Below are 23478 nucleotides of genomic sequence, written 5' to 3' on the forward strand. Positions count from 1 at the left end.
TATATATATATATATATATATATATATATATATTATTTACATGGCTAATTTATAATTGGAGGGTGAATTGTAAAAGGTTGCAAAATGTCATCACTGTTATAATTCGATATAAAATTACATATGCTTTGACTTTCTAGGTTTTGGACTTTCCCGAGGATCTTTCCCAGTATGCTGCAGTAGGAGGCTGATATGGATGTATTCAGTGTGTTCAACTTCTCTCCAAATGTTGATGGTCCTGGACTATTCCCACACCTCACTGACCTCACTGTAAGGTATGTAAATGGATGTTTACAACACAGTAGCTTTTACAGTAAAAGCTTTCCCAGTTTGTTCATCACTGTGCAGCCCTTATGTGCTCTTATCGCTTCGCAATGATACATTTCAGAGTGTGAGCTGCTGTTATACTTTAAATAAGTGTTCTGCTAGTGGGTATCAGAGGTATATATTGATAAGTTTGATTTCAGTTGCATTTAGGTACATTTAGTGTACATTTTTAGCATGTTACAGTGTTTTGGCCTCTGCGCTTTACTGCAATACATCACTCCAAAACAGAGGCCTGCAGGAAAGCTTTTCCCCCGTCTTCTTCAATCATTCATAGAAAGACTCCAGAAGTATGACGCAACAGCTCTCAATGTAATTCCAGCCTCTCCAACAATAATTCATTTCTCCATATGTGAAGTTACTAACTCAGTCTTGCTGTTTTTTGTTTTTTCTGTTATGAAGGAAAAACCTTTTTGCATAAAGGTCTCGTGTTCAGCCAATAAAGACCTACATTTTGTTCTTTACTTCCCACAGAGCAATCTTCAAAAGTTTTGAAGACTTAGCGCAAGTAATTTGAACCAGTTTTTGGTGTGTTTTATTGTGTCCTTTTTTCGAGCTTAACATCCCGGGACCTGGGATAACCATTTCTATACTGTGTTTCATGTAAGACATACAGGTTTGGGACGGCATGATGGTGAGTGTGTGTGTGTGCGTGACAGAATTTCATTTTTGGGTGAACTATTTCGTCTAACAAACTTTGAGAATCTTTCATGCTGTCACTGCAGAAAGCAGAAGAATTGGTTAATTAGAGTTAGAGAAAAAAAAAACATGTCCAATTATTATAACAATATGTCATTTAGACAGTGTGTTGAATGCAGGAATACAGTGCTGTAAATGGATGATCAATTCATTTCCTTTTAGTTAAGGAGCTTTTGACCATTTCTGAGATGTCCCATGGGAGTCACAGGAAGTGGAAATTGAGGAAGTGGAAACTGATATCCACATAGAAAATGCACAGATAGAAACAATCCTGAGGTCCTGTTTATGTAGCTGAATTTTATTTTAATATTTTTCTTTTTTATTTCCTTCCTTTCCTTTCCCTTCATCTTTCTTCTGGATTTCCACCTCATTGCTTTTATCACCCAGAGAATTTTGTGAAATCAGTGAATTATTGATGTTTTCGTACGGATCTGCTCTTGTACTCCATGAACTTCCACTCTTCTGTTCTCCATGTGTCCCTACATGAAGCAAAATTTCACAATTTAATCTGTTTTAATCTCATTCTGTTGAGAATCATTCTGATTTGAAAATATCCAATAAAAAATTTGGCCTTATTTGCTACTCTAAGATGGCATGAAACTGCATGCACGATAACACTTACATAGATTTGTTCTCTTTATTTTTATTGTTGACCTGTCATTGTTGACCTGTTTTGTTCCCAGAACACCTTTGAAGACTCCAGCTGTAACACATCCACTGATGTGAGGATCCAGGAATCAATTCTGCCATAATTTTGGCTTATTTCACTCAATCCCAGTGAGTTCCCCTTATATGAGAGTACCTGTTTTTTCTATTCGCTATATTGAAACTGTAATACTTCCACAGAATCAATCGTTACGCCCTGAAAACCCCTTTAGTTCAATCCTCATAACAGATGCCATCACTGGGAATTACACTAGCTATCAATAACTATTTCTTATTTCACGTAGTCTTTGGAGGTGGCCAAGAGAGTGTTTCATTTTAAAGTGAGACTTGATCAAAAGGATTGACGTACCAAAAGAGACTATAAATTTGCTATGGAGTTGAAATGTGTAATGTTTGTGCCACAAGTGGCTCCAAATGGAATTGCACACCCCGTCAATCTGTCCCTAACGTGACACTTCTGTGAGAAATTTAACACCTGCTCTATAATTGAAACCAGACAATGTTTACATGCATGTGTGTACTGTGTACAGTATGCCATTACATTAAATGGTTAATTCCACAGGGTAAACAAGACAGAAATACCAATGCAATCAAATCTCTCTATTTTAGGTGGAGCACAACAAGCCATTCAGGACCCCAGTCACATGCATGTGTGTTGCATCCGCAAGACAGCAGTGGAAAGCGGAGTCATTATAAATGCTAAATGGATGAGTGTCAGTCTGCTGAATTCAACCTTTGTCCTCATGAATAATACAGTATGTTGACTAAAGAACAGTTTGCGAATGTAAATTAGTGTTTGACTGATATGGGTTTTCAATGGATTATGCCATTACTGATATCTAGAGATCAAGATGGCTGATTACTGTATAGACCAATGAAAGGTTTAGACACACCTACTCATTCTTTATTATTAATATTTCCACATTTATAATAATAATAAGTCATTACAACTATGAAATTACACAAATGGAAGTTTGAGAATTGACCAAACCAATAAAAATGAGTTATTTTTGTCTAGATTCCAGCTCTACACAGACTGGACATCCATCAACCAGCTTCATGTAGTGCATGCTGGGATGCTTTTTGAATGGTATGTATGCTGCACACTTGTTGACTGCTTTTCCTGTGTTATCCTAAACAATGGGGTTATGTTCAACAAATATCTGTTTTCTGTAAAACAGGTTGCATCTCCTCCAGTTCAGTTCTTTTGTATGTGCTTCATTAAATATAGAGCCGTTTTACTCAAGATACCTGCAAAGATGACCAAAACGATGTCCATCGCATATGCAAATTGATATCCAATTATTTTTTTTATTTTTTTTCTCACTAACATTTAGATATTTAAATCGAATAAAATGACAACAATAAAAAGAACTAACTAGGTTACCTGATTATCTTAAGTCCATAGATATCACCAGCACATACTGTCATTAAAACTTTCTCCGACAAGCAGATGCAATGAGACCTGTTTTTCTGTTTCTTCATGTGACATTTGACATAAAGCCAATTAGAATATTAGTTTTGCAAAGAAATGTATGCGTAGGAACGATTAATGTCAACAGAAACACATTTTTCAGACAGCTTTTAAGAAGTATTTAGATGAATGGTTCTCAACTTTTTGGACTTTTGACAAGACCCTCACATTGTCAACAATATTTTTTTATAAGACATCTTTATCAAAATATTTGTATTCACAATTTATGTCTTGGCCAAAATAATAAAAAAGAATAATATAATATACAAAAATAATATACAAAAATGCATATTCATATTCATAAAAATTCCCCTTAGATTTTTAAGATTGTTTTAATTTACATTACTTTTCCAGTTCTAGAAATAACACTTTTAAAATTATGCTACCTCATATATGCAGGTTTTCCAAGACTGTGGGGGGAAAATCTTTGTTGAGGGGTGATATAAATCTTGATTTTGTTTGAGTTGTTTTAGCTTATTTTAAAGGCAGGGTAGGCAATTTCGGAGGAGCTAGCAATAGCAAGCTAACTTTGAAAACATGTGATCCCACCCTCCCTTCAGAGCGTCTCCAAAGCCACGCCTCCTTCATAACACATGAACACGTACAGCCAGAGCAGAGTCTGCAAAGCGTCACGAGAGACGGCGTTAAACTACCTCATGTCTTAAAGAGCAATAATAAACGTAAACAACTTAAAAGTCCTTACTTGTACCACCTCACTGCTGCAGATTCATTTCGGCATTGATAGCGTTGCCATTGAAACGCATCGAGTCTGAAGACGTGAACAGCTCCGGGTAGAACGTCAAGGGTTTCCATCTTGTAATTGCGGTTATGACATGGCGTGAACGCAGCATAAGCTCTTTGTTTTGTTTCAGGAGGAACTGTAAAAGGCGGCTGCTGTTTGTTTGTGGCGCTTCACAACTCTGCACAGCTTTACCTTACTTACTGCGCTGAGGACGTGTGATGTCTACGCGAGCAGGGTCCATGGAGGTATGGAGATACTTATGTTGACAGGCAAGTGGGACATCGTATCATTGCATTCTGACCATTTGCATTTGTTTTGGTCCTGAGACTTCCACAGAAGATATACTATGTACGTACATGTTTTAAAATTTAGACCACTTGTATTATTGATTGCTATCAGGATGTGAAGAGTGTTTCAAACAATATAACAAAAAGTTATAAAAACAATTGCCTACCCTACGTTTAATACGTGTTTTGTCTTATATTTCATAATTGTATCCCCTTGGGTGTTTGCTGAGGCTTCCTAGTGAACCCCGGCCCCCTGGTTGAAAACCCATGTTTTAAATAAAAATATTTAAGATCATGAGAAACACATTTTCAGTCAAGTGTGTCCAAACGTTTAACTGATAATGTATATACCGCAATTTTATAATGGCAAACGAGACATACACAACATTGCTGAAATTAAATTGGACAATATCGTGGTACAGTATATATCAGTAATGTAAACCTCACATAGCATCTCCCAAAGCTTTCTCATCTTTTTCCAGCAATTTTCCTTTCAGACTCCTTTCAGAAGTGTGATGGCACCACATTGTGCCCGGACACATTTGAGGAAATTGAAATAAGAATGAAATTCTCATGCTTCTCCCACTGCCGAGAGAGGTGGAGCAACACGAAACTATCTGTTGAAAGAGGAGAGGATGCAATGTGTCTGAATGCAGTAAGCTGCAACAAAAGGCACAAGTAGACTGTGTGATGATCTAGTATTGTCAGGTTGTGTGAAACCTGAGCTTTTGCCTCATTCTCTATGACCCATTGTAGGGCAGTATGCATTTGCAAGAGATATTAAGCTTTAAATGGATGTGTATAAGTGTAGAGAGAAAGAGAGAGAGAGAGAGAGAAAGAGGGTGGGGAGGTTGAGCAAGCAAATGAGAGAGAGAGAGTGAAGGAGAGAGAGAGGCAGCGCACGAATGCAACAGAGCAGCGGAGGAGAGGAGAGAGAGGCAAGGAGGACTAGGCGTTACGGTCGCTCCTTCACAAGCTGCATGCGAGATGCTAGGACTGCTGCAGAGAGATTGCCGTTTCTTTCCTTTTTTCTTTCTTTCTTTCATCAGCTTTCTGTCACATTGAACGCTATCTTCTCGTCTATCTCAGAGGTAACAAGTCTATAAAGATAGATCATTACTTATCGTTACTGCTGGCAACTTGCTCGACTTTTTTGTGTCATGTTATTTACAGCACTCATTGATTTTTGGAGTCACTTTAGCGTTTATATTGTAGGAAATTTAGGAGCACCTTCATTCGCGTAAAAAAAAAAATAGAATAAGTTGAATAATGCGTTTTGCTTTAGAGCTGCATTAGTGCTAAAGTAAACCCTGAATTTACTGTTCATCTCCTACGTTCATGTTCTTGTCTATGGTGCAGGAGGTGTAGAGTAATGCGTTATTGATTTTTGATTGTGGGAGCATGTTGTATGCATTATGTTGGGACTGGGCTGGGTCACCTGTCCTCCGCCAGGACCCATAAGGGCAGGCGTGTGCTTATGTGATGCTACCCTAAAAAGTTTGTGTATTGTTTTACACCTGATTCTGCTTTAGGGAGATTATTCATTCATACAGAGACATTTAGATGCAACAGGAAGTTGCATTAGCTTAGAAGTGGGGAAACACATTATTGATTACTTATTGATTGTTGTGAACCTGAATGCAAAAAATTTACTTTTTTTATTTTTTTATTGTAGGGTAGCATAAATAGTTTTTATGGACCATTTATATAAGAGTTTAAATGTGTGTGTGTGTCTACTGCATATATAAATCAAATGTATGTTTTTATAGTTACATATAGCTATGTAGCTGTAATGCCACACCTTTTTCCGTTTAAAGTATCAATGAATGTAGCGTGAGAGAGATCTCATAAACAGACTGTGAAGCTTGTTTATTTAAACAGTCTCTGACGTAAAACAAGCTCATGAAAGTAGCTACTGTGTTCCATGCTGCTTTCAGGCGTCACCTAATGTTTTGTTATGTTGTTTCATGACAGGTGCGTGAAGGAAAGGCCATACTTGGAGTCCAGGTGTCTGTAGTTCTGAGATCTCCCACTGAAAACCTTCACAGCCCCTTGTAAGATTGAGTAGCCACTTGAAGCTTGAAGAGAGGAAAGAAAAATAAAGACAAGAGTATTGAAACTGCATAAAAAGGAGGGGGAACGCCTACAACTGAAAGAATGGATGTAGCAGAGTAGAAATAGTCTCTTGCTAACTTCAGAAAGCCTCATCACAGACTAATAAAGATTTGAAACGGCACAGCGCAGCAACAAATCAGTATTCTCCGGCAGAGCCTGCAAGATATGGCCGAGAGAGTTAACCCTTTAGATGGCTGAACTGATTCTTTGAACAGCCACAATCTGCAAACACACTGACTTGTGAATGATGAATTTTAATGGGTCATTTCAGGATCGTTTTTGACAAATGGAGATCCTGAGATTCAAATGGCTTTGACACTTTGACAGCCCCAAATTTTTGTAGCTGATAATGAAAACATTCTCAGAGGATTCCTTCCTAGTCTATTAGATGTACAGACAAACCGAGAGACGTATAACTGACTAGTCTGAGATCCTCAGCTCGGATGATTAGTTTGGAAAGACCTTTTCTGGTCCAGAAAGGTTCAGAAAATCTTCTCAGGGCTGACTGGCATTCTCCTCTTTGGTGTATTTGTTTCAGTAACAACGTTTAGCCACCAAATTAAAGATGGCTGCCGGAGTGGCAACATGGCTACCTTTTGCCAGGGCAGCGGCTGTTGGCTGGCTTCCTCTAGCCAAGAAAAACATGCCCAAACCGCCAGTGGACAAAAAGAGCCGCAACGACGAGATCCTCTTCGTAAACGTGAGCGGGCTCCGTTTCCAGACATGGAAAAACACGCTGGATCGCTATCCCGACACTCTGCTGGGCAGCTCGGAAAAGGAGTTTTTCTACAACGAGGACACTCAGGAGTATTTCTTCGACAGGGACCCAGAGATGTTTCGCCACATTTTGAACTTCTACCGTACGGGTAAGCTTCACTACCCCCGGCAGGAGTGCATTCAGGCCTTCGATGAGGAGCTGGCATTTTACGGCATCGTGCCGGACATTATCGGAGACTGCTGCATGGAAGAGTACAGGGACCGCAAGAAGGAGAACCAGGAACGTCTGGCTGAGGACACAGAGGCCGAGATGGCGACGGACACCCCACTGCCGCCGGAAAGCACATCTCGGGAGCGCTTGTGGCGCGCCTTCGAGAACCCCCACACAAGCACCATGGCGCTCGTTTTCTACTATGTCACAGGTTTCTTCATCGCCGTCTCGGTCATAGCGAACGTAGTGGAAACTGTCCCCTGCCGACCCCCCAAAGGCAGCAAGAAAGACTTGCCTTGTGGTGAGAAGTACACGCTGGCGTTTTTCTGCATGGACACGGCCTGCGTGCTCATCTTCACGTTCGAGTACCTCATGAGGCTTTTCGCCGCGCCCAGCCGCTGCAAGTTCATGCGCTCGGTCATGAGCGTAATCGACGTCGTCGCCATCATGCCCTACTACATCGGCCTGGTCATGCCTGAGAACGAGGATGTGAGTGGCGCGTTTGTCACATTGAGGGTGTTCCGCGTCTTCCGGATCTTCAAGTTCTCACGTCACTCTCAGGGCCTGCGGATCCTGGGTTATACTCTGAAGAGCTGTGCCTCTGAGCTGGGCTTCCTCCTGTTTTCCCTTACTATGGCCATCATCATATTTGCCACCGTCATGTTCTACGCAGAGAAAGGCACCAAGGGAACCAACTTCACCAGCATCCCAGCCTCCTTCTGGTACACCATAGTCACCATGACAACTCTTGGGTAAGTTCATTCCATTTTTACCTGCAATTGTTTTGAATATGCGATAGATTGATCTTCTATACGCACAGAAAGACAATTTCGCAGCTGTCGAGTGTTTGTTTGGACTGCAGTGAACCGGGTTCCATGGTAGTATTTAAAAAGCTAAGGAAGGAGTAGATGAGATCCATTAAGAACTTACTGGAAAATTCCCGTGTGATACAAACCACTTACTGCTTCATTGCTCATTTATGATGCTGACAGTGTTCTAGTATAGAAGTTCCACCAAAACTTTTGCGGTGAAGAATGAGTTTGAATATGGATTAAAAATATATATATATATATATATTATAGCTATTGTGTAAAGAGTTCTTTTGAATTTGCATTCAAGTTGAAAATATATCATTGTTTTGGTGTTAACATATTGGGACACCCTAAGTTTAAGTGAAAGACTGATTTTCATTTCACCAGCATACAGGTTTGGTATTGCAGCAGGTTTTTAGGTAAGAAACCTGCCTATATTTAAAAGAAAAGAAAAAAAGCACATTTTTAAGGTTAGTGAATCATCCTTGCAACAAAAAACTAAATATGTACCTTTGAATTCCTCAGTTATGCCCTGAAACCTTCTCCGTAGTGAGTCATTTACTCATAAACTGAGCCATGAATGAGTTATGTACTGTTTCTGCACTAAACTCTTCAGCCACGTCTCTGTCCATTGGTTTGCTGTCAGTCTTTAGGGAAGCAGAGATGACAGAGTCCAGTTTTCTCTTGTTCATTGATACAGATCAATCTTGAAGAGTGATAGATGAAGAGTGAAATGCTGTGTCACTGCATTTGAGAGGAGAGGATGAGGAGGATAGATGAAGCGTTTTCATTTTGTGTGCAAAATGTCTCAATATGGTTTCTTTTTTCCATGTTGTTGTTGGGTAGAAAACACCCACACAGATGCAATGAGTATCATTCAGCACTATAGCACATGTAGGCTGTGTTTGGAATACCATAATATCATAACATACTACTATTTTTTCCAGTATGTACTAAGTATACTGCCCAAAGTATGCTAGTTTTAAGCAAGTTCTCTGCTTGGTACAACTGAATGAGCTGCTGCATTTGGCAAACACAGTATAAACACCGTAATAACACACTTTCTGAGATACCGAATCCCACATTGGAATGTGCATTTCATGACCTTCCATTTCCAGTGTTACAAATGAACTGGTAGCAAAATTATTTATTGGTTTTCAAACCGGTTTACCTGAAGACTAATGCCACTGGTTGAGCCACTGAGGTACTAGGATAGAGTACAGTCTTCCAGGTTATGGAAGTGATATTCCCATTCTTTTTCACCATATAGAAATTGATTTTGATGATTATATATAGTAACTATATACCTTTCAAGACAAACCTAGCATGAGTTCTGAAGTTATAAATTGATGAAATATGATTCTATCGTATCCCATCAGTCAGTGTGATTTAAATTTTAAAAAAAATTCAAATATTTTTTGACTTCAAATCAACCTTTGTAATATTTGTAATATTAGGTATATTAGGTTTGGCTCATGAATTTCTATTCTTTATTAAATATTTATTTGAAATCCCTATATAATGAAAGTGGATGGTAAAATTCCTACTGGAAACCAAGGCTGCAAGTTGATGGTCATTGCACTCTGTATCATAGTGACTTACGCCCCAAATTCATATTTGTCATTGTTTATTGTTGCATATACTTCATACTGTTTCACATACTATTTGTAGTTGCAGGCTGTTTACATTGGAAAAGTTGGTACACAAAACTGTGGCATTTGAATTTGGTGCAACCGCATTTATGTTGCTCTTGGACAGTGGGAGCGAATAATGAACCTAAATCTTGGGTCTTCCTCTGCATTATGTAAATGTAGGAAATAACACCATATTACTCTTAATATTTGAGCTAATCGTGCAAATGTCAGGAGCTGTGTATTAACACTTTGAAGCAATACATCATCCAGTTATTATACATTATCCTTGCACACACATATTACCTGCCATCTGGTTTTTAGCGTTTTTTCATAACATATCATGTAGACTTTTAACATTAATCTCCAGTGGTTTCTGCAGGGATTTTGATCATTGTAAGAGGACAATAACCGTTTCTGAGTAGAGTTATTACTATCTAGAAGTCATGTATTTTTTGTAAAAATGTGTGTGACATGATCTCTTCCACCTAGAAAGCCAAATATATAATCTGAATTATATTATTAGATTTGCCTACCTCATGAAGAGCAATTCAGAAACATAATTATGGTTCTCAAACAATGTCAGATGTTCAGATGTTTGATCTAACAGTTTTATGATTTCAAATATATCTATCTGTATGTACAATACTGCAAACCATATGTGTGTTTATAGTAGTCACTGTTACTATTGCTCATAGTTAAGGCTGATTTGAACAAAGTATTAAACTTTTTGCCACATGTTTTTCATCTGTGATGGTTTAAATTGTTTGGTTGAGGAATGGTGTGGTATTTTGTTTATAAATGATTCAATTTTACGATTTTTCTCATATTGGATGATAATATAATACCGTGTAGTAGCTTTGAGTGGGCAAGTGCCACTCGCTTTGTCTCTAAAAATGTACATAGTTTAGATCTACAGTCATGATCATTGATGCATTTAAACTGGTTGGTGACATTGATATTGATTTTATGTGGGTAAAAACAAAAAGTTGCGATGTAAAGCAAAGCACAGGACTATTTGTGATGCCATCCAGCAAATTTAAAACCTAATCAGTGACATTTTACCCTCAAACTAATTACTTTTACATAGACTTGGCTATGTGACCAATGTATAGTCTCAAAAGAAAATCAAATCTGGAAGCAGTAATGTTCAGTTTTCAAATTCAGTGCTTTCTGTTTGCATTTACTATGTTAATATTCATGAAAAACAGAGCCACAAGAAGTATGGCATTTTAACCCTATAATCATATTTTCCAAATATAATTATGCACTTCTGTGGTTTGGAAATCCCGGGCAATGAAAAAGCAAATAACTCCATCAGGTTGCATGCTTCAGCGTGCATGTTAATGAATGTCTGAGTTGAATAAATGAATATATTTGTGGGTGTTCCTGAATTTACAGTAGAGAGATCACCTGATGCATTAATGTTTTTTCTCGGGTTGGGTTGATTGGCCGTGTTCCCTCTGGTGATAGCCAGATAAATGCTCTGCTTTAGCCTTACTGTGCAGAAAGAAATGCATGTGCTCAGATCAAAGGAACGAGCAAAGACTCTTTAGAGACTCTCAGTGAGTGCAAGATTCGATTGGTCGGTCCGTGGCGGCAGATGAGTGGAATGCACATTACCAGGGCTTTATATCCAACTTTACGCTTCCTCTCCTTTGACCTTGACAGGGCAGCATTTGGAGCAGAAGCTGCTGAATTAAGATGTCTGCTTCATTCCATTTGGATACTGTGTTAAATGTTTAATGCACCCTCTAAGTTATTATTAAATACAACCTGGGTGAAAGCAGGATACAATACCCTTGCATGTAAGAAATCTGAAGCCGCTCGTAAAATATGGGATCTAAATAAAGGATGGATGAATGAATGGATGGATGGAAGGATGGAATGATGATGGGGGGGGTTGATGGATGGATTGATAGGGCTTTAAAAGTGAGATTACAAAAGAAAAGTTTAAGAATGAGAATCTAGAAGGATCTTTAACACTGTTAAAGATACAGTCATGCAAACTTTGGAAAGAACATTGTTTGCATTGTGAAAATTATTGCACAAAGACAGGTATGTTCTATGCAATTGTGTTGATGGGGATATAACAAGATGCATTTCTAGTCTCAATACTATTTGTTCTTCAGACATCCTTCTTTAAAAGAAAAAGAAGTTACAGGCATGCAAACTTCAGGCAAAAAACACAAGAAGTTGGCATTGGCATATAATGCAACAAACATTGCAAAAGTCAACAGATTTTACTAAAAGACTTACCAATCTCTGTGTAAAAATAAAATAAGGATGTTGCCATCTTGAAAATGGGTGAATTACTCGGTACATATACATCCATGACATTTGATATTTTGGCTTTCATCACTGTTCATGTTCGTCTTTCTTCAGAAAAGAAATACTTAAATAAAAAAGTTGAGACTGGGAAGTTTCTGAAATTTGATTGATTTGACATGGAAAGACCCAATTCCTCCTCTTGTCATTCATTCATTCATTCATTCATTCATTCATTCATTCATTCATTCATTTTGTGCCTATTCTTTTAAGGAAAGTGGAATGTAGTCAAAATAGGAAATTAGGGTGAGTGAAGGGGAATGGGATTGGGACATGACCCAGGTCAAACTTAAACTTGGGTTCCCTTGAGTAAACTGCTCTTACAAGTCCTAAAATGCAGCTCTGACAGTAATAAAAAAATAAAAAAAAATTTTTTTAACAGAATAAATAGTGTACATTCAAACATTTACATTTGTTTTCAGCTTTCAAAGTGCACAATGGGCAAGATATTGAATTGCATGGTTTTTCAATAAAAAAAAAATATTTTGTCATTTATCAAAAAGAGATGTGATGGACTGTTCAAAATCTTTCCAGTTGGGGAGTAACGTTAATCTCTCCCTTTACAAGAGGACAAAACTTGTTGTCCCAAAGCGTCACCGTCCCTCTCTAGAGTCCACTTTCACCATCTGCTGTTAGCTTATATAAGTGTCTTGTGGGAAATGGTCGTCCTTGAACAATGCAATACCCAAAGGACCTCACAGCGGCCGCGTTAAGCGCTAACGTCTGTGACAGAAACCACTCAACTTATCACTTCATTGAAGCTGTCAGGGTGTGTGATGGGATTGTGGCTCTTATTTTATTCTTTATTTTTTTTCTCCTCAGACTGATGACCTGTCAGAATTATGTATTAGTGATGTAATATGGTTCTGGTCTTGGTTCAGTTCACATAATTCATCTCGTGCTAGAGGCAGCAGGCACCACATGCTTTTATTTATTTATTTTGGGGCGTGTAAAGGTCTGCTGTGATTGGCTGGGAGATTTGACTGTGGCGTAAGAGATAATGCTGCCTGAGAATAGAGATTTAATTCAGGTGTGGACATGGTGCAGTTCAAGGGACGGATTTATGATTTCTACTCGTTCTCACACGGGGTCAGGTGTCAGGTGAAATCACATACGGTATGAGTAGGTACTACGTTTGAATGTACTTTTTGACCGTTAAATATGTATAGTATGTATACAGTAGTATATGACTCTGTATAGTATGAAAATTGGTAGTATGAATGAAATTCAGATCGTACTACATCCGCCATGTTACTGTCACGTGACCTACCAATGTCAGCTGCATCGCTTCACTTCCATTCATAAATCCTCTCCCGTGGCATCATGAGATAGTAAAGTAGTGTCCAGCGAACGTGCACTTCAGAATCTCTGCGAAGTAGAAGGTCATCCAGGGACTTTTCACCTACTGTTTTTCAAATACTATGTATTCATACATACTACTCTTTTGGCATACTGTTTTTTGCATGGTATATAGTAGGGAAGTATTCGATTTTAGACACAGTTATAGTCTTCCAACACATCATACCCTAGCAACCATTCAGAACACCTTAGCAATCACACAACAACACACTAAAACATTCAGAACACCTTAGCAACTGCAAAGCAACACCCTGGCAACCACCCACACCATCCAGAAAACAAAAACAACAAAAAGTCCTTATTAGTTTTCACCTGCATTCATTTTCAGTAGTTTTCACTCTCATGCTGTTCTGTGTCATTTGATGTCAGTGATGCCAAACTGCATTGGATTTCAGATGTTTTGTGGCTAACATGTCTTCATGTGTCTTCAAAAATATCCAAGTTTGTATATGCGGAAATGCAAATAAGATTTGAGAGCTACAGCGGAATGGAACATTTTAAGCAAAGAGTGACATTTGGGTCTTTTCCTCACACAAATATGACTTCAGAAGACTTGGAATGTAACGCAAGACTTGTATGGACATTTTTTAAAGTGATTTTATGTGGCCATTTTGGAGCATGACAGTGTTTTTCCGCTTTCATTTTTATGTAAAATGGCAGCCTCAATATTCTGTTTAACATTTCCTTTTGTGTTTTGCAGAAGAAAGAAGTTCATACAGGTTTGGAATGACGTGAGGATGAGTAGATGATGACAGAATTTTCATTTTTGTCCGAACTATAGGCCTAATTTAAACTTAATTCCCCCAGAGATAAGTCTGTTGACCTTTTCTTTGACAACTGGCACATTGTGTTTTATAATTTAGTGCGATGTCACTTATTGATGGATGTTTAAGTACATTTAATCTGCCACTTTATCAAACCAAACCAACTTCCTCCCTGCAAGTGAATTTGAACTCAAACCAATATCATCAGCAGTCTATGATCTTCCCGTCTGTAATTACGGTGTGCCTGTCAGGTGTCTCGAGCTGTCTGACTCTGAGAGACCGCTCTTAAAAGCACAAGCAGTGTCTCAAACGTTCTGCCAGTTCCAACACACTTCCAGGTACTGTTAAAGAAGAGATCGAGGTTATATACTGTGATAATGGCTCATTAAAGGGATATGCTGCAGTTCTTGAAAGTGTGTGTGTGTGTGTGTGTGTGTGTGTGTGTGTGTGTGTGTGTGTGTGTGTGTGTGTGTGTGTGTGTGTGTGTGTGTATGCGTGTATGTATGTATATGTGTGCTTTTTTTTTCATGCAGCAAATCAAATTTAGTTTTCAAATAAATTTTTTTAGGACCACACTGACTATCATAAAAATAAATGTAGTGGAGCTTTTTTATATTTATATTTTTATTTTATCTTTCTCAAAAGACTAGTTTTTGATAATTAAATTGTGTTATTATTTATGTTTTGCATTGATATTCATTTATTTATTTTTTTGCTCTTCAGAGTTATTTTATTAAATTGTAGTATTATTTGCATTTATATTTTTCATAATCTTTTTTTCTTTCTTTTTTTGCCCTTCAGATTCTGAACAAAGCTTAAAGGACTTGTGATGATAGCTGTAGTTCACACTCACACTGGCTTCCTGACAGCTCTCAGGGTCCAGACAATAACAGGCAATTCATAATCTTACAGGGAAAAGAGATCTCACCTGGATTGGCTGCAGATAAAGGGATTTGTTGAGGTCTAAAGAGTCATATGGTGCTGAATGAAGGATTAGAGTGAAAATGTCTCTCAGCTGTGTCCCATGATGATCTTTCAATTTTCATTGAGATTTTTTAAATATTAAACAACTGTATAGCATAAGAGATGATGATGAAATGAAATGTCATGGGTCAGATTTATCGCATGCATGAGTACAGAAAATTAAATGTCAAAAGGTCACGTGTAAATATCACATTTATTGTGCGGAGACAGCAGATGTGATGACACGAATGTAAATATACTTGGTGGTAAGGTGCTGAGCATGTATTAACTTTCTTTCGTAAATCAAAGAACAAGGGTCAATGGTCAGGAAGAGGGAGATCTTTTACAGTCAGTCATCATAATAGCGGGCCCAGGACAGAACCATGAGGCACTCCCATCAGAACTACAGTAGCTTTGTGTCAATACTGTGATTGAGTGAAAGTTCAAAGGGAGGTTCCCTTTGCTGTTCACATGTTTTATGAAAGACAAAGGATGATGGAGATCTTTCATTCAGAAGGTCAACTGCGGGCCGGGAAATCCAGGTTTTTGAAGGTGCAAGACGATTATCTTTTTTCTCATGCATGTAATTCTCATCAGGCACATATATAAATCTGGAGGTTGGTTATGGTTACAGTGACCCAGATTAATCATCACGAGTATATAAACCATTCAAACTCTCATACTGAGAGGCATTGCTCAATCATATTGTTCAAAAGTAACAATAGCAATAGTGCACAATTCATCTCCGTAGTGTCATTGCAAAAACGTTCCCTTCCATTATCCAGCTCTCCTGACATGATTTGGCCAACTTACACCTCCCTCCTATCCAAAAATAATCGTAGCTGCTCAGTCAGGTGGCCCCTGGCTGTGGTCCTTCTGTGTGAATGACCCATTTACCGCCTTTGTGGAGAAAAATGACAAAGCTGACATCATTTCCTCTCTTGCTCATGCCTCTCGTCGAGGTCCGCACCTTTCCCACAGGAGCTTGAGGGAAAGGGAAGACTGCGGCACTACTAGACTGAAGTGCAGGCACTGTGAAAGCAGAATGCTGCTGTTTTGATTGCAGTTTGCATGTTCATAGTGTCTGTTGTCAAGTTTGGCTTTTAACATACTTATCTCTCATCACCATGACATATAAAGACATGCTAGGAAGGTGTGTATTAAATAATGAATAACTTTCACTTAATGAGGTCATAAAGAATCAAATTTAACATTATCATTTAAGATAAGAGTTTGATGTACTATGAAATATGGTACAGTAGCTTTTAGTAATTACAGCTTTGTAAAAGGGCATTTATTGAAACAAAGCCACACTCGTTTTAATTTAGGTTTAATTAAAGCTGCAGTCTGTAGTTTTTCCTCTTTGTCGCCATCTCTGTTAGAAATCTGCCATTGCAGTTATTTGCGGAATTATCAACTTTACGTGGGTTTTGCCTCGGCACGGGACAGCACGGATGAATCCAATGTTTTGAGGAGAATGTGTGGCTGTCAGTCACTGGTGTGGATAATGTCATTCAGAATTACAGATTCTACTTTGTGGAAGTATGACCAACATAAGAATTTTGTAGGGGAAAAAAAAGCATTGCAGTAAATCGTGCTGATTAAATCTAATGATCACTTATATCGCGTCAAACCGTGCAAATTATACTTTGTTCTCAAATTGTTAATGTTAACAATATCAGCATTGCTTGACTACAGAAATAGCTTTCAGAAATCACAACTTTCTCTCCAGTCCAAATATTGAAACTCAAAAATCATTCATTTTTATTTAAATGTGATTAAATTGTAATTTAATAACATACATTTTGTAATTTATTATTATTATATTTAGTTTCTTTTTATTTAGTTTATTTAATACACTGTTCATATTTTTATTTATTATAAAATAATTAATTTTTTTGTTGTTGTTTATTATTATTATTATTATTATTATATTATTATTATATAAAATACATAAAAAAGGGTATGAAATTACCCCTTTAACCATGTAGGTCATATATATGAGAGACTAATTCAATTTTGTAGACCTTTGGAGCGTGAGCATATTTGCATGAAGGAAAGCTCTTGCGCTTAAATGTGCTAGAAGGGAGCCATTCGCCCCTGCCCCGTGCTGCACTCAAACCTGTGGGACCCTGAAAGTACAAATCCATTACGTGCCGCATTGTGTGATGATTGAAGATTGTGTGATCGCTTCGGCTCTGTGAGCTCAGGTTTGAAAGTGTGGTGTGACAGTTTCCCAGCCATGAGGCTCTAATGAGAGCATTTGACGGAATATATGAGGGATACTTGACTCACTCTGAGATGCAGATTGCTTCCTGTAGACTTCCATGTTTTCCTGTAAAAAATTGTTTTCGCGACATGAGTGAATCACTCAATTCTAAATGAGACTCACAAACAGAATGTAATGCAACCTAAAGATCTAAAAAAAAATTTTTTATGATTAGTTCACCCAAAAATTTATTATTTTCCTTTTGTGTTCCACAGAAGAAAGTAATTTATACAGGTTTGGAATGACATGAGGGTTAGTAAATGATGACAGTAATTTCATTTCTGGGTGATCCGTCCCATATTCTACTCTTTTCTGAAAATGCTATACGTTTCATGTTCAATTCCTGAGAGCAAGAAGCAGCCCATGAATTATCACCATTGTGCCCTTGAGGAAGACACTTAACCCCAGGTTACTCCAGGGGGATTGTCCTTTTTATATGGGCATGCCAAATTCATTTTAGGTCAAGGGCTGGATTGGGAAAAAAAATATCACTTTATGTGGGCCAATTTTTAAGACTAAAAAGAATTACAGCTTGGAAGATATTACACCGACCCTGCTTGTGTGGCAACAAATACAGTATATTCTATTCTATTCTATTCTATTCTATTCTATTCTATTCTATTCTATTCTATTCTATTCTATTCTATTCTATTCTACTCTACTCTACTCTACTCTACTTTATTCTGCTCTATTCTGCTCTGCTATACTCTACTTTATTCTGCTCTACTCTTCTCTGCTCTACTCTATTCTGCTCTACTCTGCTCTACTCTATTCTGCTCTACTCTACTCTTCTCTGCTCTACTCTACTGTGCTCTGATCTGCTCTTTTCTGCTCTGCTCTACTCTGCTCTATTCTGCTCTGCTCTACTCTGCTCTACTCTATTCTATTCTATTCTGCTCTGCTCTATTCTGCACTGTAAAAAATCCAACTTACGTTTTGTATGACAAATTCAGTTTTTAAAGTTTATTAAACTATTTAACATGAAAAAAAGTTGAGAAAAGTTGAGATAACTCAAACACGTCAGTTGAGAAAACTCAAAAATGTCCTGCAGCTGGTTGCCTTAAACTTTTAAGTTTTCTCAATTTTTTTTTTACAGTGTGCTCTGCTCTAATCTATTCTATTATACTCTACTCTGCTCTGCTCTACTTTATTCTGCTCTATTCTGCTCTGCTATACTCTACTTTATTCTGCTCTACTCTGCTCTATTCTGCTCTATTCTGCTCTACTCTGCTCTACTCTATTCTGCACTACTCTACTCTACAATGCTCTACTCTACTGTGCTCTGATCTGCTCTATTCTACTCTACTCTGCTCTATTCTGCTCTGCTCTGCTCTACTCTACTCTGCTCTGCTCTACTTTATTCTGCTCTATTCTGCTCTGCTATACTCTACTTTATTCTGCTCTACTCTGCTCTATTCTGCTCTATTCTGCTCTACTCTGCTCTACTCTATTCTGCACTACTCTACTCTACTATGCTTTACTCTACTGTGCTCTGATCTGCTCTGTTCTGCTCTACTCTATTCTGCTCTGCTCTGCTCTACTCTGCTCTGCTCTGCTCTACTCTGCTCTGCTCTGCTCTACTCTACTCTGCTCTATTCTGCTCTGCTCTGCTCTGCTCTGCTCTGCTCTACTCTGCTCTACTCTGCTCTACTCTACTGTGCTCTGATCTGCTCTATTCTGCTCTGCTCTACTCTACTCTGCTCTGCTCTATTCTGCTCTGCTCTGCTCTGCTCTGCTCTATTCTGCTCTGCTCTACTCTGCTCTGCTCTACTCTGCGCTGCTCTGCTCTATTCTGCTCTGCTCTGCTCTGCTCTACTCTGCTCTGCTCTACTCTACTCTGCTCTACTCTGCTCTACTCTGCGCTGCTCTGCTCTATTCTGCTCTGCTCTGCTCTGCTCTGCTCTATTCTGCTCTACTCTATTCTGCTCTGCTCTACTCTGCTCTGCTCTACTCTGCTCTGCTCTACTCTACTCTGCTCTATTCTGCTCTACTCTGCTCTACTCTGCTCTGCTCTACTCTGCTCTACTCTGCGCTGCTCTGCTCTATTCTGCTCTGCTCTGCTCTATTCTGCTCTACTCTATTCTGCTCTGCTCTACTCTGCTCTGCTCTACTCTGCTCTGCTCTGCTCTACTCTATTCTGCTCTACTCTGCTCTGCTCTATTCTGCTCTGCTCTGCTCTGCTCTACTCTATTCTGCTCTATTCTGCTCTGCTCTACTCTGCTCTACTCTGCTCTGCTCTACTCTGCTCTGCTCTGCTCTATTCTGCTCTGCTCTGCTCTGCTCTACTCTATTCTGCTCTGCTCTGCTCTGCTCTACTCTATTCTGCTCTGCTCTGCTCTGCTCTGCTCTGCTCTACTCTACTCTACTCTACTCTACTCTACTCTGCTCTGCTCTGCTCTATTCTGCTCTGCTCTGCTCTGCTCTATTCTGCTCTGCTCTGCTCTGCTCTGCTCTGCTCTACTCTATTCTGCTCTATTATGCTCTGCTTCACTCTGCTCTTCTCTACTCTATTCTGCTCTGCTCTGCTCTATTCTGCTCTGCTCTGCTCTACTCTATTCTGCTCTATTATGCTCTGCTTCACTCTGCTCTTCTCTACTCTGCTCTGCTCTGCTCTACTCTGCTCTGCTCTGCTCTATTCTGCTCTGCTCTACTCTATTCTGCTCTGCTCTACTCTATTCTGCTCTGCTCTACTCTACTCTGCTCTACTCTATTCTGCTCTGCTCTGCTCTGCTCTGCTCTGCTCTACTCTATTCTGCTCTGCTCTACTCTGCTCTGCTCTGCTCTACTCTACTCTGCTCTACTCTATTCTGCTCTGCTCTATTCTGCTCTATTCTGCTCTGCTCTGCTCTACTCTATTCTGCTCTACTCTACTCTACTCTGCTCTATTCTGCTCTGCTCTATTCTACTCTGCTCTGCTCTGCTCTATTCTACTCTGCTCTGCTCTGCTCTATTCTGCTCTATTCTGCTCTGCTCTACTCTATTCTGCTCTACTCTACTCTACTCTGCTCTATTCTGCTCTGCTCTACTCTGCTCTGCTCTGCTCTGCTCTGCTCTGCTCTACTCTGCTCTACTCTGCTCTGCTCTGCTCTACTCTACTCTACTCTACTCTGCTCTGCTCTATTCTGCTCTGCTCTGCTCTGCTCTACTCTATTCTGCTCTGCTCTGCTCTGCTCTGCTCTATTCTACTCTACTCTGCTCTGCTCTACTCTGCTCTACTCTGCTCTGCTCTACTCTATTCTGCTCTGCTCTGCTCTGCTCTGCTCTGCTCTGCTCTACTCTGCTCTGCTCTACTCTACTCTGCTCTGCTCTATTCTGCTCTGCTCTGCTCTGCTCTGCTCTACTCTACTCTACTCTACTCTACTCTATTCTACTCTATTCTGCTCTGCTCTACTATATTCTACTCTACTCTGCTCTGCTATACTCTGCTCTACTCTACTTTGCTCTGCTCTACTCTACTCTACTCTACTCTGCTCTGCTCTGCTCTGCTCTACTCTGCTCTATTCTGCTCTACTGTATTCTGCTCTACTCTGCTCTACTCTGCTCTATTCTGCTCTACTCTACTCTATTCTGCTCTACTCTATTCTGCTCTACTCTATTCTGCTCTACTCTACTCTACTTTGCTCTGCTCTGCTCTACTCTATTCTGCTCTACTCTATTCTGCTCTACTCTACTCTACTTTGCTCTGCTCTGCTCTACTCTATTCTGCTCTACTCTATTCTGCTCTACTCTACTCTACTTTGCTCTACTCTATTCTACTCTACTCTGCTCTGCTATACTCTGCTCTACTCTACTTTGCTCTACTCTACTCTACTCTGCTCTGCTCTGCTCTGCTCTACTCTGCTCTACTCTGCTCTACTCTGCTCTATTCTGCTCTACTCTACTCTATTCTGCTCTACTCTACTCTGCTCTATTCTGCTCTACTGTATTCTGCTCTACTCTGCTCTATTTTGCTCTACTCTACTCTATTCTGCTCCACTCTATTCTGCTCTACTCTACTCTACTTTGCTCTGCTCTGCTCTACTCTATTCTGCTCTGCTCTATTCTGCTCTACTGTAGAGCAGAGCAGAGCAGAGCAGAGCAGCTCTATTTTGCTCTTCTCTGCTCTACTCTGCTCTGCTCTATTCTACTCTGCTCTGCTCTACTCTATTCTTCTCTACTCTGCTCTACTCTGCTCTACTCTATTCTGCTCTGCTCTGCTCTACTCTACTCTACTCTGCTCTACTCTACTCTACTCTGCTCTATTCTACTTTGCTCTGCTCTACTCTACTCTATTCTACTCTGCTCTACTCTATTCTGCTCTACTCTGCTCTACTCTACTCTGCTCTATTCTACTCTGCTCTGCTCTGCTCTACTCTACTCTGCTCTACTCTTCTCTGCTCTACTCTACTCTGCTCTACTCTATTCTTCTCTGCTCTACTCTATTCTGCTCTGCTCTGCTCTACTCTACTCTACTCTACTCTACTCTACTCTGCTCTACTCTGCTCTACTCTACTCTGCTCTGCTCTACTCTATTCTATTCTGCTCTGCTCTACTCTACTCTGCTCTGCTCTGCTCTATTCTACTCTGCTCTGCTCTTCTCTACTCTACTCTGCTCTACTCTATTCTGCTCTACTCTACTCTACTCTGCTCTACTCTCCTTTACTCTATTCTATTCTGCTCTACTCTACTCTACTCTACTCTATTCTGCTCTACTCTCCTCTACTCTATTCTGCTCTGCTCTACTGTACTCTACTCTGCTCTACTCTATTCTATTCTGCTCTGCTCTACTCTACTCTGCTCTGCTCTATTCTACTCTGCTCTGCTCTTCTCTACTCTACTCTGCTCTACTCTACTCTGCTCTACTCTATTCTGCTCTACTCTACTCTACTCTGCTCTACTCTCCTTTACTCTATTCTATTCTGCTCTACTCTACTCTACTCTATTCTGCTCTACTCTCCTCTACTCTATTCTGCTCTGCTCTACTGTACTCTACTCTGCTCTACTCTGCTCTGCTCTGCTCTGCTCTGCTCTACTCTACTCTGCTCTACTCTCCTCTACTCTATTCTGCTCTGCTCTACTGTACTCTACTCTGCTCTACTCTGCTCTGCTCTGCTCTGCTCTACTCTACTCTATTCTGCTCTACTCTCCTCTACTGTATTCTGCTCTGCTCTACTGTGCTCTACTCTACTCTACTCTGCTCTACTCTACTCTACTCTACTCTGCTCTACTCTACTCTACTCTACTCTACTCTACTCTACTCTGCTCTACTCTACTCTGCTCTGCTCTACTCTACTCTACTCTGCTCTACTCTACTCTGCTCTACTCTCCTCTACTCTATTCTGCTCTGCTCTACTCTACTCTACTCTACTCTATTTGCAAGCCCAATGTTCCTCTGCCCTTTCTGTTTCTACTTTCTTTCTCATTATTTAGTAGTTAGCATTTATATACACAGTCATTCATTTTGTCTCTGATAGTTAATCACTTTAATCATCTAGAGAACTGTTCATTGTGCTTTTGATTTATAGCCCTCTAAACATGTCCCGTTCTGGAGGGAAAACTCAGAGCTCAGTGTCACCTATAAAAGAGGCATTGACTTTATGGTTATATATATAATATTTATTTTTTATTACAATTTCTGCTTACCAAAACAGTTATCATTTTAATGTTTAATTTTGCTGAAAACTTTGCTGTTGTGACAACTTAGCCCATTGCGTGAAGAAAAAAAATTGTGTATTAAATAGACTAAATTGAACTGAATGAACTTTTTGTAGACAAAACTCATGTGCAGGTATGTGCGTATTCAAAAAATGACATTGAAAAATAACCCCACTCTGAGAAGTATTCACTAGAGTAGAAAGTGTGACAACTAAACCCGGTCTCCTCTATATCATAACACCAACAGTCACAATTTTGAGGACAAAGTTATTTGTGTTGACCTGTTTATGCAACAATGTGTTATGAATTAAATATACCTTGAGACATTTATATATTTGGTATATTTAGGTCTACAGAGTATTACAAAAGAGACAAAGTGCTTCTACATGTTCACTTTATCAGCTTTATAAAATGGGGTGCGCTTTATCAATTCCCATGAGCTCACGTTGTGTTCCAGAAAGAGCAGACATCATGAATTTTTTCCAG

At 39.3% G+C, this 23478-nt stretch overlaps 1 protein-coding gene and 1 long non-coding RNA gene across 2 annotated transcripts in view; both read left to right on the plus strand.

The window, feature by feature from the left end:
* Window positions 1-1761: 1761 nt before the first annotated feature.
* Window positions 1762-4165, plus strand: LOC309512074. Its single transcript, XR_014210882.1, has 4 exons — window positions 1762-1797; window positions 2296-2441; window positions 2705-2776; window positions 4033-4165. It is a non-coding gene; the product is annotated as an uncharacterized lncRNA (long non-coding RNA).
* Window positions 4166-4916: 751 nt separating this feature from the next.
* Window positions 4917-23478, plus strand: part of kcnd1 (potassium voltage-gated channel, Shal-related subfamily, member 1) — a 57069-nt gene continuing 38507 nt past the window's right edge. The window contains exons 1-2 of the mRNA XM_082189150.1: window positions 4917-5280; window positions 6164-7984. Of these exons, the coding sequence (XP_082045276.1) occupies window positions 6870-7984 (1115 nt within the window). The 5' untranslated portion in view covers window positions 4917-5280; window positions 6164-6869. The remainder of the gene's footprint in view (window positions 5281-6163; window positions 7985-23478) is intronic.

The sequence above is a fragment of the Leuciscus leuciscus genome (genome assembly GCF_965113295.1).
Source record: "Leuciscus leuciscus genome assembly, chromosome: 13".
In the NCBI taxonomy this organism is placed as follows: Eukaryota; Metazoa; Chordata; class Actinopteri; order Cypriniformes; family Leuciscidae; genus Leuciscus; species Leuciscus leuciscus.